At 41.6% G+C, this 16,846-nt stretch overlaps 1 protein-coding gene across 3 annotated transcripts in view; it reads right to left on the bottom strand.

Moving 5' to 3' along the window:
* Positions 1–2,484: 2,484 nt before the first annotated feature.
* Positions 2,485–16,846, bottom strand: part of FBXO8 (F-box protein 8) — a 43,493-nt gene continuing 29,131 nt past the window's right edge. For all 3 annotated transcript variants that reach the window (XM_066573520.1, XM_066573522.1, XM_066573521.1), the window contains 4 exons: positions 9,491–9,617; positions 7,140–7,258; positions 5,033–5,229; positions 2,485–3,114 (listed from right to left, as the gene is read on the bottom strand). In XM_066573520.1, the coding sequence (XP_066429617.1) occupies positions 2,927–3,114; positions 5,033–5,229; positions 7,140–7,258; positions 9,491–9,617 (631 nt within the window). In that variant the 3' untranslated portion in view covers positions 2,485–2,926. The remainder of the gene's footprint in view (positions 3,115–5,032; positions 5,230–7,139; positions 7,259–9,490; positions 9,618–16,846) is intronic.

Below are 16,846 nucleotides of genomic sequence, written 5' to 3'. Positions count from 1 at the left end.
ATGATTGTCAGCCAAAATACATACTTTTCAATGGAAAAAAACAACTGCACCCTCATAGCCCTTAAGAATATGGGTGAACAGTAGAGATGAGCGAGCACCCAAATGCTTGAGTCCGCGTTATTCGAGTCGAGCTTTTCGTAAAATTCGAGAGCTCTACTGGAGTAAGGAACCCTATTGACTACAATGGGAGACTCGAGCATTTTCTGTATGTGGGACCCTGGGTCCCAAGCTTTTTTTTTTTTTCTTGGCGTTTTCTCTCTCTCTCAGCCAGCCAGCAAATTTGCCATTGAAGCACGTGCTCCGTTGCGGCAGGGAGGGGCCAAAACATACACGTCACAGCGGGGAGGAGCCAAAAACTGGGGCGGGCGGGGGAGGGGTGGGGGGCGAACAAGCACCATCGAGTACGCTAATACTCGAACGAGCATCAAGTGCAGCAGAGTATGTTCGCTCAACTCTATTGAACAGTGTTTAGCACTTGTTACCTTTTCACACTGGGGATCTAAGATTAAACCCAACCAAGAGCAAATAGAGAATATTTACACATTGAATTTCTGCATGTAGTTATATGTAGAGCACTCTAAATATTTTTCCATGTTGATATTTAGGAGCATTTTGCTGTTGATCATTGCCATGAAGTACATCTGAATCCAGCGTGTTTCAAGGTTTCTAGGTGGGCAAGTTGTTAAGGCCAATTCAGGAATCCATTAGGGGAGGTGTCTCCAGAATTGCTGCATCCAGTTGAGCAAAACATTTTGGGAGTTGTGAAGTTTCGTGTGACTGGCCAAAACTGGACTTTCCATTTTTGATTGATGTTTCACTATTATAAAACATAAGAAAGTTTTGCATATATAGTGCAAATACCATCTAGCTTCTCCCGGCAAAACCTTGTGATCAGAAAATTATTGGTGACCCTGCTCTCAAGGTCATGACAGGCAAAGCTATCTTGTTGTATATTTAATGATTCCATTTGTACAGTTTAGATGGCCATCCTAAAAAATAGAAGCCATCATTGACATGGGTTTGCCGGCGTGGAATGCTGTAGAGAATTTACACATATTATAGTGGCGACTTTTATGTCTTTTAATACCTGGAATGGATCTGAAACAAGGAATGCCAATGTCCACGACCATATTTTCAATGGACTTTCATTCTTCCATGCACACCGGCGTGTGGACACTGCGTATCCATATGCAAGAGAAATAAAATGCTCTATTTCTCAGTGTACAATATGAAGCCCTTCTGTGGACTGTGTATGATACGCTGCCCATGCGCAATACATTGCGTGCGTGCAGTGTTTCGATAGGCAACCCCTTTCTGAACAGAGCGAAGAATTAAAAGAAAAAGAAAAAAAACTGCACATGTCCGTGATGTATGATTCGTGGACATGCGCAGTGCCATACTCAACCCATACACGGTCTCTGCTGACGAAGTGTATGGGCTGTAATGTGTAAAATGCTGCAGGAGACCCGCTGTGTTTTACACAGATCACCGTGGGCTTGAGCCCTTAGTGTGATCCTAGCTTACCATGAAGCCTTGGAGACAAGATCATTCCAGATTGAGTTTAATAAGGCACTGTTTTTAATACCAGGATCATACATTTTCACGTCAAGATCTAGTCTATTCATAGGATTTGGGGCAAGTAAAGAGAAGCTAATCTAAAAAGGAACAAAAACAGAAGGAACAACTTAGTGGAAATATGTCAGTTTGTAAACGGCTAAACCTAGAAAATTCTGGAAAACAATAGATGAATATTCCCATCAGATCCCCTCTATTTTGACATAGACTGGATTATGAGAGGACCTGAACAAACTGCTGGCACTCTTGACGGAGCAGTTGGGTTGCTGCTATAGGCAGCACTGTCCGCCAGCCACAGATGGCTAATAAGGGATGTAGGTGTCCCATATTAAATCTATTTTTCCCCATTTCGACTCCAATATTAGACAGAAGATAGATAAGAGTAGGGTTTATGTTTCGTATTCCTTTAAACGGAATTGGTCATGTACTTTATGCTGCCCTCACTGAGGGAAGACTAAAGTGGTGACAGACATGCTGACTTCAGCGGTGTGTTTCTTATTGGGTAAACTAGCGGTTTTTAAGAACTTACAGCTTGTTTCTCAAGGTTTCTGCCTCTCCCACCAAGAGTTGAGTCCAGTTTACTAGCCCTGTCCATCTGCACTGAATGAGAGCCTTCTAACTATTATACTGCATATGAAGAACCAATCATGGGAGGTAGATGGGGCTAGTAGGTCCTCATGAATAAACTGGACTCATCTCTTGCTGCAGAACCAAGCTGTAAGTTCTTAAAAACCATTGCACATTACCCCGTAAGTGACAAACCACTGAAATCAACATGTCTGTTACTACTCGGCTCACAGTTAAAGGAAAACTGTCATGTACTTTATGCTTTCCTCAAAATACTGAACATGCAAAAATTCTAGCATCATTAATAAAACGGTAAAAAAAAAAACCAACAAAGACGAGAGCTTTAGTTAAAATACTTTACATATTTAATATTTATATTATGATTATAAATCTCTTTAGTTTAGTATGTACAAATTACAAGATATTAAAAAAAAATGCATTGGTAAATGCGTTCCAAAACAAAATCTAGTGTTTAGAACCAAACCCTGAAGAAGGCCTACATTGTAATGTCAGTTTAACAGTCATAAATGGCTAGGTCAGTCTAATGGCACGGTTATGTGCAAGACATGATAACAAGTCTATTCATTAAAAAAAATATATATCCTCCAACAATTTTTCAGCTACCCAAGGTAGATTGCTAAGAAATGACAGAACACATCATTAGATTGTAGACAGAGGTTAGAATGACCAGCACTATCGTAACCCCATATTTGTCAACTGGGTCAACGCTTGGGAAAGCAGTGGTAGTAGTGGACCAATGTCTTGATACCTAGAGACTAAGGTCCTACACAGCAACATGGCCAACAAGGTAAATGTTGTCATAAAGGTGGCCTACAAATTCTTCACTAATATTTTGAGCAGCACGCCGTGTGTTTCTGATGAACTCTCTTTTTGACATTTTGTTCTTCACATGCGGACTGGCCAGATCGATGGAAAGCAGAATCAAAGAGTAGCACAGTACGTACACGGCATCTAAAACAGATGGAAAACATGCATTAATAGAAATAGGCATATACAAATGATCACCTATGAGATATACAGGACTGTAAAAATGCTAATTATGGGAGCTTTGCAACAATATTGTAGGAGAACGCCTCCCTTTTCAACCAATCAAGCTGCTTTTATGTCCTACCCCGACTAACATCTATTGGCAACACTGTAGTTTGATCCATGGCATTGTTTGTCCTTGCTTTCTTAACTATCATCTACATGTAAAGTGATTGACTATCTATAGACAAGTGGAATGTATAGAACATTGAGGGTATCAACATTTTTTCTGGAGGGTTTTTATTTTATTGGCAAAAAACCCCATGACGAGAAGTTTGACATTAGTCATCAACCCTTAACGCCACAGAAAATAAGTTTATGTCCTGGTAGCATGTTAGTTAACGCAACAGAACGTAGACGTACGCCTCGTGGATGGCGCAGGCTTAAAGTGAACCTGCTCAATCCTGCAGCAGAGCCGACTGCCTGCAGCAACGGGGGGGGGGGGGGGGGGAAATCGGTGAGAACAGCGATCCCACTTCTTAACCCCTTACATGCAGCGATCCTGTGTAAAATTACCCTTAGTTCAGGATTACTGAACTAGTATTTTTGTCTTATGTTATGCATTCGATCGCTCTTGCGTATATACACGCTGAGTGTAAAATGCAACATTTCAAGATTATTCTTTTTAAATAGAGATAGTTATATGAAATATGGTGAAGCCTAAGCAAAAACAAAAAAAAAAGATATGTTTAACATAAAACTTTATTTAAAAAAATTAATGACACATTCCCCTTAACGACCAGCCCATAGTGTTTTTACGTCCTGCCCAAGTGGTCTTTATTCTCTGAGGACGTAAAAACATGTGTCCTGCAGAGAATAAAGCCACGTGGGCTCTGGACGTGACAGCTCCATGCTGTCGGCGCCCGCAGGTAGCCGACAGCATGGAGCTGTCATCCTGGGCTGCAAGGACCCCCTCCCCTCGGTAACGCGATCGCCGGTATCCACGTAAATAAAAGTTTTTTAAAAGTTGGAATTTCAGCTCCCCTCACGGAACGCTTCCATGAGGGGAGCTGAAAATGCTTACCAAAGTCCGGCTCGCTGCTCCCCGCTGATCCGGCCCGGAACAGACCCTCCGCCCTCTTCTGCGCATGCGCGCCAAAGGTAAAATGGCGGCGCATGCGCACAAGAGCGGATCGTCGTGGGAGATTTAAAATTTCCTGTCTCCCGGCTACTGAAGGTAGCCGGGAAACAGGAGATGCCACCGGGGACCGCAGTGAGGGGTCCTCGGTCCACACATTTATTTACCTATTGATTGTCTGTTCACATGCTGCGGATCGCCACCATTTGCTGTGGTTTTTGATGCAGGTCCATAGCAGATTTTACCCTTTCAATTGAAGGGGTGAATTTTGCTGCAGATCTGTATCAATAGTGTGAATTTTGACACTTTTGTGGTATGGAAATTCATGCAGAAAATACGCACCATTTCCACTACAAGTAAATGCGCCCTCATAAAACATTTATCAGTGGGGGTCTAACCACTGGGACCCCAAAATTCAGAGAATAAGTCACTTTTAGACCCACGCATAATGAAAAACTCAACTACACTTTGTGAATGAGAGTTAAGACCCCTCTCAGGATTGTGGGAATCTCAAGGTCAGACAACCAGAGGTCATTATTTGGCAGAACCTACAATGATTAACCCCGTTACAACAACAGAGATATCTCTTATAGCTCTTCCTTTGATGCTTCAAGAGGCAGTATCTCTATGAACCATGGAATACACGTTATCCTTTTATGAACATGAATAGTTCACAATTCTTTATCTTATGACAAACATCTACAATACAAAAAAACAAAAAACAAACATCAGTTTGAGAATTGCGGTTTCTTTCTCCAGCCTTACCGGGGCTAAGACCAAGGTCTCGTGCTAGTGTAGGGTTGCAAGCACAAAATCGGTGTGAAAATTTAGTAATGAGAGTTTCCAGGTATTCCCCTCGTTCTTCTGGAGCGTGTATGTGCCGGAAAAACTCTCTCAGTGCATTTGGTAGAAACTGATTGCTGAAGTTGTGCAATGTCACAAGTTCATCCAATACATCTCTCCTAGAAAGAGAAAACTACGTGAATTTAGTTTGTTTATTGAAGTTCAAGTATACGGCAGGAATGCTGCGTGGAAATAAATAATAAATCGCAGCCTCTCCTTTCTTTTTGCGACAGCCTCACATCCAGGGATTTCCACACGCTCTCAATGGGGCCGGCGGCAGCAGCGCCGGCTTAGATGAAAACAGTAAGAGTACATCGCAATCTCCTGCCGCTGCTGTGACAGCGGTGGCAATGAGGTGAACCCCCACAGGGATGTGAGGCTGTTTCCATGTGAAAACGCTTTGCATCCAGGGGATTTAAGAAGGCTTGCGAGGGCGATATCGAGTCGTGAATCACAGCCCGATATCGCTCTCGCCAGTGTGCAGGATCAATACACACATTTCCTAAAAAGTCCCTGCAGGTATAAAAGATGCAATTATCTGTCTTTTGCATTGAGCATTGAGTTTACCTTCTTTACAAAAAGACTCATACCTGGTGTGCAGGCTCTCCTACATTCAAGTTTCTTGGGAGTGGGGAGTTCCCAGCATAGATTATAGCTGACACTTGCGAGCAATAGCCGCTATTGGCTATTCAGCCGATCACGGATATTAACCCTTTAAATGCCGCTGTCAGTTCTGACAGCGGCATTTAAATCACCTGAACGTCCCCTACCACGGTGAGATCGGGGGAGCCGTGCAGGTGTCATGGCAGCCGAGGGCCTACTGAAAGGCCCCAGGGCTGCCTTAGCAGACTGCCTATCAAGCTATCCCGTGGGGTGGCTTGATAGACTGCCTGTCAAATTTCAGTATGACATAATGCTGTGGCATTACGTCATACTGCAGGAGCGATCAAAGCATCACATGTTGTAGTCCCCCATGGGGACTTTAAAGTAAAGTTAAAAAAAGATGAATAAAGTTTTTTTAATTGTAAAAAAGTTATAAAAAAGTTTAAATCACCCCCTTTTGCCATATCTATAATTAAAAGATGTAAATCATAAAATAAAAATATGCATTTGGTATCGCCGCGTCTGTAAAAGTCCAATCTATCAAAGTAGCACATTATTTACCCTGCACAGTGAATGTCGCCCAAAAAAAAAAAAAAAAAAGAAAAAGAAAACACCCGAAACGCACTTTCAGTCACCCTGTCTCCCAGAAAACAACGCAATAAAAAGCAATCAAAAAGTCGTATGTATTCTGAATTGGTACTAATGGAAACTACAGGACATCCCGCAAAATACGAACCCTTGCCTAACTACGTCAACATTAAAAAGTTATTGTGCGCACAAGATGACCGCAGAAAATAATTGAAAAAAAAATGTAATATCTTAGAAAAAAGAAAAAAAAGTAGTACAGTAAAAAAAAAAAAATTATACAAGTTTGGTATCGTAGCAATCATACTGACCCATAGAATAAAGTTATCATGTCAAGTTTGTTGCTATTTGAGTGCCGTAGAAACAAGACTCACTAAAAGATGGTGGAATGTCCATTTTTTTCCCCCATTATATGGTACTTTAAATCGCAGCACTGAAAAATACAACTTGTCCCGCAAAAAACAAGCCTTCATACAGCGACGTCGATGGATAAATAAAGAAGTTAGGATATTTTTTTTTTAAGGGGGGAGGAAAAAACGAAAATGGGAAAAAAAGGGGCCGCGTCATTAAGGGTTAAAAAACATTTTTCAAGGCAGAGAATTAGCATTTACAATAAAAGTACTTTTCTACCACACATTTTTATAAGCAGGGGAGATCCCTGTCCCGTAGTCCAAGCATGAACATGAGCTCTGCTTTTAGGACTCCTGTCCTAATACAATGTGGAGGGGGAAAAAAAGGCACTACAGGCTAAAATAATAAAACAAAACAGTCATGTGCAGAATTTTAAACAGTGTGAACATACAAGTGGGCTTCTCAAAATGAATTCTGACCAAATTATTACCTTTCATCTAGATATATCCTCAGTTTTTTCCAGTTGAGAGTTCTGGTACAGAAGATGAATTTTGCTATTTCCTTTGGTGAGTCATCAAGTATACCCCTGGATAAAAAATATTCAATTCCCTAAAAGGTAACAATAAGAAAAAGAACAAAAACAAACAAACTTAGAAGAAATGGCAAGGTTTATGACATCAAAAAGAAAAGTAAAAAAAACCATTCCTTAGGGTGTATCCACACAGGTGAGGTTTGCTTTGGATTTCACCTGTAGATATGGGCAGGTGATATCTGCAGTGGGTTACAATACAAAGCTTGGATGAGATTTTCTCCCACAGAAAACCACGTATACTTTTAAAAAGTACGGCATGTGTGTTCATTCTGTTAGAGACACTTCATGGATTTCACCACTTTCAATGTAGAAGGAGTGTAATCCGGGGCTATCCGGAGTGTAATCCGGAGTGGGAATCCTCGGCAAATGTGGAATGTAACAAACAAATCTTGCTGTGGATTTGCAATGCAAGGTCTGCCGAATCTGGGTATAGCCTCATGTGGTTTTCCTACTTGTGAGTAAGTTAAATTTATTTCTGTATCTTTCAAAGATTTGTATAAAACGGAGCTACTATGAAAACAAATGAATAGAAGAATGTGTCTCACAAACGCAAGTATGTGCAGATGATTCTTTTATTAAAGACTTAAAACAATAACATGTGTTTTGAGGCACGAGGGCTCTTCATCAGCTAAGCTGGAGTATACAGAGGAAGCAGTAGTGGGTTTATACAATGGTTCCTCAGTGGGGCAGTATCCAAAATGGCACCAACGTGAAGAGTTGCAGTGCCTCCAGCCTTCTTCCTGCCGAGTGCTCTCCCAACCGGAACTGCACCCCGTCACGTTGGTGTCTTTTATATACCATTCCACTCTTGGAACCATTATATAAACCCACTACTGCTTCCTCTGCATATACCCCTAGCTTACCTGATAAAGAGGCCTTGACCCTCGAAACGTGTTTTATTGTTGGTACTTCACAATCTATAATAGAAGAATCATCTACACATGCTTGAGTCTGTCAGACACATTCTTCTATCGGGAGGTTGCGCATCACACCAGTTGTTCTCCAAGTCGCTTGTTTGCGCTATGCCCTCCCACCTGGATGACGCATGCAACCTTGTTGGCAGCACCGCCATCACCACTTCCGTCTCCGGTTATTCACAATAAAAGGGCCAGATTCAGTTCCCTGAACTAATTCTTTTAGGCACCTTTGGGTTTGCTCCACACGTCTTTACTCATCTAATATGGAGCTGATGTTTGACTACAACTCCTCCCCCCTGTAGTTGGAGCCCCCAACGATCTTACAGTTAGAATCTTACCTAGCAGGATGTTAGATGATTTTAAAGAAAAAAAACAAAAAACAAAAAAAAAAAAAAATACAAAAACATTAAATAAAAAAAACACAACCTAATTTTGGCCACATGTTCTCCAACAGGCCAGGTGGTCAAAAAGGCCTAATAGTAATTATGATTTACATTGGCTTCTATGTGCTTCTGATAAGCCACAATTTCACATATTGGCAGAAAGCCCCTATAAGGAGGTGGTCTTAATCTTTACAGACTATATATTTATAAAAGTCTCACGTATTAATTCAAATGTTATGTGTGGGTAAAGGTTTCCAACTATCAATAATGTTGACTACTTGATTAGGCAGTGCATAAAGCTTTACATTGTTTAAATATTGGTGAATAGTGAGAATGGTCCCAGAAAAGCCCTTTAAGATACATATTGTACATATCAGTATTAGCACACTTTGGTGTGTGGCGTTCTATGGGATCTACGGATGCCTAGCAGATCCCTTCTCTGACTCCAAAATTCGGGGTGAGGGTCTCTATGTGAGACAACCTATTTGCAGGTATATGCACCCCAATGTACATGGAATGCAACATCTTCAACATGTTTGCCCAATTTTTAATACATTTATATGATTTACGTCTGAAAAGTTAAAGGGATTGTCCAGTTTTAAACTACTGATGGCTTATCTTCAGGATAGGTTATCAGTAGTAGGTTCACCACCTGGGAACCCTGTTGATCAGATGTCAGTGTGCTTGTGCAGCAAACTGAATACAGTAGGAAGAAGACAGCACTGTTCCCATTGTAGTGGCCCAACTTGGTATTACAGGCAAAGCTCACATTGAAACAAAGGAGAACTTTATCTGCAATAGCAAGCCGGGCTACTGCAGTGCGAAAGGAGCTATTCGTATCCTGAAAAAAACAGCTCCGTGCAAGAGCACACCAGCCCAGTAAATATCTCAAATACAGCAATTCACGCTATCCTGGAAAGATCTTTGCAGTGATGCAATCTTTTTTTACCTCTTGTGAGTTAGCATTAAAAGTTAAACTTCCTTCATCCAGACGCATGTAAAGATTTCGATATGAAAATCCTGGCGGGTGTCTTTTCTTGTATATGGAACAATGTCCCCAGGTTGACTTGCATAGCCTAAACAGAAAGAGCATGGAATGACTTAGTAGTGAAAACAAAGTTTATTACATATATAGTAAGGTTGGAAAAAAACAAACAAAAAAAAAAAAAAAAAACAAGAACACAAATGTAGCTATTTCCCTGATAATAAGCCCTTCCCTGAAAATAAGCCCTAGCTACACTACATGGAAAAAAAAAGCAATACTCACCTAGCAGACTGTCTTCGGGTCACTCGCACTGGGCTGCGGTGCTGCTGCAGGCTTCCATGTAGTCCTGATTGCCAACAGAGCATTTCTTCCGGAGAGCGGGGCTTGAATACTCCCCCTCTAGCAAGCGATGGCTCTGATTCGCTAAATCGAGCGCTGCATCAGCCAATCAAAGCCGGCGCTTGATTAACCAATCACAGCCATTCAATGATGTCATGGCTGTGATTGGCTGACGTGGCGCTTGATTAACCAATCAGAGCAATTGCTTGCTGGAGGCGGGGTATTCAAGCCCCGCTACCAGGAAGAAATGTTCTGTTGGCATTCAGGAGTACACAGAAGCCTGCAACAGCGCCAGAGACAAGCACGAGGGACCCCGAACGCCGTCTACTAGGTGAGTATTGTTAGACACCCCCCAAAAATAAGACACGGTGCCTCTTTTGGAGTAAAAATGAATATAAGAGTGTGTCTTATTTTGGTGAAGCAAGGTAATTCAGTGCTTACCTGAATCGCCGCGCTCCGGTGACTTCTTACTTACCTGGTGAAGATGGCCGCCGGGATCTTCTCCCTCGGTGGACCGCAGGTCTTCTGTGCGGTCCATTGCCGATTCCAGCCTCCTGATTGGCTGGAATCGGCACGTGACGGGGCGGAGCTACAAGGAGCCGCTCTCCGGCACGAGCGGCCCCATTCAGAAAAGAAGAAGACAGGACTGCGCAAGCGCGTCTAATCCGGCGATTAGACGCTGAAAATTAGACGGCACCATGGAGACGAGGACGCTAGCAACGGAACAGGTAAGTGAATAACTTCTGATAACTTCTGTATGGCTCATAATTAATGCACAATGTACATTACAAAGTGCATTAATATGGCCATACAGAAGTGTATAGACCCACTTGCTTTCGCAGGACAACCCCTTTAAGTAAAGTAAAACCCCTATGGAGGTAAATGCCAACTATTTTTAGCTCCGGGGGAAAAAAAAATGACAGTCTGTGCATAAAAGTGTAAATATTATAATATATGTATGTGCATAAATACAATGCATTTAGAAAGTCTTCAGAGCTTTTTTTCCCTTACTTTATTATTTACTTTTATATTTTGTGGCCTTGTGCAAATTTTAAAAGAAATCTATTTTTTCCTCCCTAGCATTCTGCACTCAATATCTCCTAATGAAAAAGTGAAAACCAAATGTTAGGATTATTTTATTTATTTAATTTTTTATGAAAAGCTAACCTTTCTACATTGTCACAAGTATTCAAATGTTTTGGTGGAATGTTTCCACACCTTGTTTGAGTCCACTTGTTGTAAATTCAGTTGATTGGACATAATTTTAAAAGACACACCCCTGTCTATATAAGGTCTCTCAGCTCCCAATTTTAGAGCCATGAGGAGGCAAGAACTACATGTTGAGCTCAGAGACAAGATATATATATCTCAAGCTAAGTGCATATCATGTATTTGTCCATCAGACATACTTTTTATTTAACATACAGTGCTAAAAGAGATACAAATATTTGTTTTTAAGGCACACAATGGTAAAACACGTATACAGATAGGATCCGCTTGGTAGATTCATTCTTTCCCCTTTCTGCTCCGTTCCCAATTATGCTTACATGGTGTGAAGGTGAGGGCCAATATTCAGTTATTTTTAAGATCTTTGCTGGCCGGCAATGAGGAGGAGCCCTCAGAAGCATTTCATAATACATTGTACTGCACTAATACATCATGTTGGTCTTTATCATGGTTTTCTGGAGCTGAAAGTGTTCATGGTGGCTTCAAGATTAAAGGGGTTGTCCAGTTGCGAACTATTGATGAGCCATCCTTACGACGGGTCATCAATAGCAGATCAGCAAGAGTTTACCGCCAGGGATCCCCGCTGATCAGCTGTCCGCCGGGACAGTGCATTAGTGCACTGATCTTATTTGTACAGGAAGCAGGCAGCTCAGTTCCCATTGCAGTGGCCAGGTTTGGTATTGCAAGACAACCTCCCATTGAAATGACTAGAAACGTGGTCTGCAATACCGAGCCGTAGTGGAAACTGTCTGCTTCCTGCAGCAATTAATTAAGGCATGAGAGCACCAGACTGTTGAACAGCTGATCAATGGGGATCCCCGGCATTGGACTCCTCCTGATCTATTATTGAAGACCTGTCCTAAGGATAGGCCATTCACAACGGAACAACCCCTTTACCTCTGACATGTCTCGCCCTCTACTGTGAAGCTATTTAATCAGTAAATGAATCCACCCAAGATTTACTTACGTTTAGAGTTGGTAAAATGAGGCACATATATAGACGGGCATAATGCTGAGCGATATACCTGTAAGCAGAACTAATCCACAATCCTGCTTGTTGACGAAAACAGTGTACGCTACTGACCATCAATGGCTTAAAGCTGATATGGTCAACAGAAGCTACGATTGGAGGAAAGTGGTGGTAGATCTTCACACATCAGATGATGTATGAAACTAAAATGGTCATTTGAGTCGTAAAAAGCTCTAGGGCCCTTCATAAATATATTTCGACTGTCTTTTCGCCAGCGGTGGTATAGCATAAGTTTGTAAATGTAATGACTTATCAGTTGATCATATTATTATCCGTAACTGAGTCTATATATTTAATAATTGTGCTTTTAAGTCCAAAATATGTGCTATTGAATTTCCTAATGTATGGTCATATCGGTCAAGGTTTTATTTCTCCAATACAGAGCTCCATTCATTTAGGAAATAACTGGCCAACTTCCTGCAGCCAACACTAGGGGGAGCTTACCACATACTGTGCCATTGTTGAGTTCTCTGTATAAAGAACATATGGGTATGCTGCCTCTAGTCTCCTCTGAGACTTTCAAAAAAGTGATTAAGCGCAGGGAATGAGAAAAAAAACCCCAAAACTATGTAGTAATCACTGGTTAGATATCCTACCGATGCAGCACAGCCGCTTTAGACTGAAAAGCTTCTGCAGCAGTCACATGCTGTTCATGTGACTTCTATAGCCAATCCCTGGCCTCAGTAATCAGATGTCCATGACTGAAACACAAGGCCAGTGATTGGCTGCAGTGGTCATGTGAATGATGACCAGCATGCGCCTGCTGCAGCAGCTTCTGGAACCGGAGTGACTACACGTGACCTCTAACCATTGATTACTGCCTAGTATGTTATTTTGACCCATTCTCTGCCCTAAGCTTCTTTTTTTGGAAAATCATTTGTGCAAACCCTCAATGGGTTCACTTATATACTGCCATTCTGCATTTTTGCACTATTTTCGCACGCATCCAAATCTACGCGACATGCTCTATTTTTAAGTGCATTTACGCACCAGGGCTGTGCGATTCCGCGGTGTTAACTGACATCAGGGACTAATTAGGCTGCTCAATCGGATCAGTTATGGCACAACTGTGTCTAGCACCAATGTAAATGAGCAGAGCACTGTGGAAAAGTACAGTAGAATGTGCGGAAGTGCACGCGATAGCGCTCCCCTCGCAGCGCTATCACGTTACGCTCTTGCGAGCATTTATACACCTACACTCATCTGCAGGAGCCCTTAAAGGGATTGTCCCGCGAAAGCAAGTGGGGGTATACACTTCTGTATGGCCATATTAATGCACTTTGTAATGTACATTGTGCATTAATTATGAGCCATACAGAAGTTATTCACTTACCTGCTCCGTTGCTGGCGTCCCCGTCTCCATGGTGCCGTCTAATCTTCAGCGTCTAATCGCCCGATTAGACGCGCTTACGCAGTCCGGTCTTCTCTCTTCTGAATGGGGCCGCTCGTGCCAGAGAGCGGCTCCTCGTAGCTCTGCCCCGTCACGTGTGCCGATTCCAGCCAATCAGGAGGCTGGAATCGGCAATGGACCGCACAGAAGACCTGCGGTCCACCGAGGGTGAAGATCCCGGCGGCCATCTTCACAAGGTAAGTAAGAAGTCACCGGAGCGCGGGGATTCAGGTAAGTACTACCCGTTTTTTTTTTTTTTATCCCTGCATCGGGTTTGTCTCGCACCGAACGGGGGGGGGGGGGGGGGGGGCTATTGAAAAAAAAAAAAAAAAACGTTTCGGCGCGGGACAACCCCTTTAAGAAATTGATCAGTGAAGAATTTTGACCTAATTAGGCAAATTAAATGGTGTTCAGGGGTGGACATTTACCGTAGATAATCTTCACGTAGAGAAAAGCATTTTTTACTTAAAAAAATAAATTATTGAAATGACTAATAAAATCTTTATTGGGTTCCAAAGCTTAAACTGGGCGCTTCTTGAGATATTCTGCAATCTGTATAAATGGTGTACTGCGGCCGTACAGACTGTGAAATGCTTCTATAGTTCCTGCCAGTCCTGTTTAAACATCACATCATGAAAGCCTTCTTGTGGACTTGTAGATTACATTAATAACTAAAAGCTTGGGAATCCAACTTCCAAATAAGTGGAACTGATCCAGAACTGCAGACAATACTTTAAATCCCGGATAGATCAAAGCCTACCGAAATGATGAACTCTAGAACTAATAGATATTGTAACAGGAAATGGAGATCTAACATCGCCAATGACACACAGGGAATTGGTATTCTAGTGGCTGCTCCAATCTGACATAATAATGGGAAAGCTTCCAAAACAGATGTTGGAATATGGGCCACTGAAAGCCTAGGAGGATTAACAACTGCTTGGATTTACCCCAAATGATGGGATTAATAGATTGACTTTAATATCAGTTAAAAAGGAAGGACTTTTTTTAGGTTCTGATTCCTGATGTAAAACAAGAACTCCTCCATAAACCATTGTTTAGGAGTTTTATTAAAGCCAAGTATTCAGACTTCTACAAGTGTGGTAAGAAATTCTGCAGGTCACGGAAAAAGTTTTTTTGTGGTGTCAGTTATGCGATATATGCGTAGAATAGCCACCAACCAAAATGGTGAGATACACCGAGCTTATTGTATTATTGTACTTTTATGTTAGATACAGCTTATTTGGATGTCGTCAAAGAGCCTCCAGTTTATGGGATACAGAGTGAGCAGACAAACAGTCCTCAACTTCCAACATAAAACTCAAGAAATAGACTGTTTGTGTGCTCACCCTGTATATTGCTAGGTGTAGCAAGGCAGAACGGTAAGAAACAATGCATGGCTTCAGGCTAATGTCTCATTAGAAGCCTAGTTAGAAAAGTCAACATCAAAGTGGCCACCTCTCGAAAGCAAAAAAAAAAGTAGTCTTTATTTCCCTGCTCTTATGTGAGTATTCATTATTGTAGTTTTACCCGTTTTGTACATTTTACTTTTTACCCCCAGTAAGAACATCCTGATTTTACCAGTCGGTCATTAGCGGTTGCAGAAATAACTGTTTAAATGCTCCTTTAGCACAGAAACATACATTCACGTTGAGGAATTTATTGGCTTTATCCCCTGTACTATAAAACGGGACCATAAACAAATATTTTTCTTATGTTAAATTACCCAAAAATGATTAATACCACCCAGAATGCATCTCTTACAAAAGGTTTGTCAAACTGATTTTACAGTTGACTTTGCTATTAGTTTGTCATATTTTTGAATATACTGTTCAAACTGTAAGAATAATAATTTAAAAAAAATTATGTTATTTTTAGTTCCATTTCCTTTACTTTGTACCCCTTGTCTATCATTAAAACTAATCTAAATAGGTATAAAAATTCTGCGTAGGACCACTTTGGCGAAAACATATTTTTCCAACCACTTACAAGCTGTGGAGCCTCCTGTCTGATGCTTATCAGGCAACATCTTGAGGCGAAGATTTACTTTCACATCTATCCCATGATGCATGAGCACAGCATTAGTTGAGGCTGTACCATTTCTGCCTGCTGAGGGGATAGTTTAATTAGCATTAGCTTTTATATTCACCTAAATAAGCAACGGGCCATAAGTATACAGTCAGGAGGATGAGCTGTGATCTCCTCTATTATACCTGTGTGATCATCATCAGCAGAAACTGTGATAGGAAGGTTCGTGTCCCCCTCTGGGCAGCTTCTGTGGTAGGACTAAGACCTCATGCATGACACGCCGGCACGCATGCGTAGTACAGTGCATGACGCGTCGGCAGTGCCATATGACGTGCTGGCAGTGTCATATGATGCGCATTCACGCTATGCTTCCACTGTGCTACAGGAGAAGTAAAGCGTGATGGTTGGCTTCTATTGACTAAAATGGAAGCCGGCCGCGCGTATTCCTGCGGCATTTAGAACAATCCGTGGTTTACTTCACGCTGCTGAATTCCACAAAGGGCATCTCCGGTCGTGTCACATGCCCCTCATTGGCAGCCATTTTCAGGGAGCACTGTCCAGCAAAAAGTCTTGCATGTCAAGAGGGTGTGGCTTAAAAAAAAAAAAAAAAAAAAAAGGGAGCACTGAACACTATGTTTTAATAAGCTGCCAATATACACCTCAGGCATGGTCTTGTGTTTATTGTATATAAAAGGTAGCCAACCTCTTTAAGAGCCCATAAGCAGAATCTGTATATCCCCTCCCCCTCGTCTCCTTCCATATCCCCACAACGGTCTTTCTATAAAAGTTTTCTATTCAAGTATTTTCCTTTATCTTCAACCACTTTTTTCATTAAGCACATGTAGGTTTTGTGACATTTCACCCTTTCTTTAGTTTGTGCATTGGCACCGAGTAAATACCCGGTTGACTTCACAATGGGATGTCAGCGTTTTCTTTGATTATGTAAATAAATTACAAAATGATGATTTCGGGATTATGTCCCTTCACTCTCTAAATGCCTTCCCAGCTTCCATTCTAAAATTGAGCATCCTCCTGTCCAGAGGCATTTCTTGAATTCTTATGAATAAATCCAACAACTATTGTGGTATTTCAGCCACATCTGAATCCAATCATTCATGTTTCACATCAATCACTTTAGGTAATCGGAGTAGTGGGCTGAAATCATAGCGAGCACTTCAATGTTCCTGCATTTTAGCTCCACGTAATTGACCTTTGACGTACAACTCTCAGACATTGGGGGTATTTTTAGAGTACAGTTTCCCACTGTTCTTACCTAGGATCCTACCTCTGTTCCCGAATAGCAGTA

The sequence above is a fragment of the Eleutherodactylus coqui genome, chromosome 7 (assembly GCF_035609145.1).
Source record: "Eleutherodactylus coqui strain aEleCoq1 chromosome 7, aEleCoq1.hap1, whole genome shotgun sequence".
NCBI lineage: Eukaryota > Metazoa > Chordata > Amphibia > Anura > Eleutherodactylidae > Eleutherodactylus > Eleutherodactylus coqui.
This window is presented reverse-complemented; position numbering and strand designations above follow the sequence as displayed.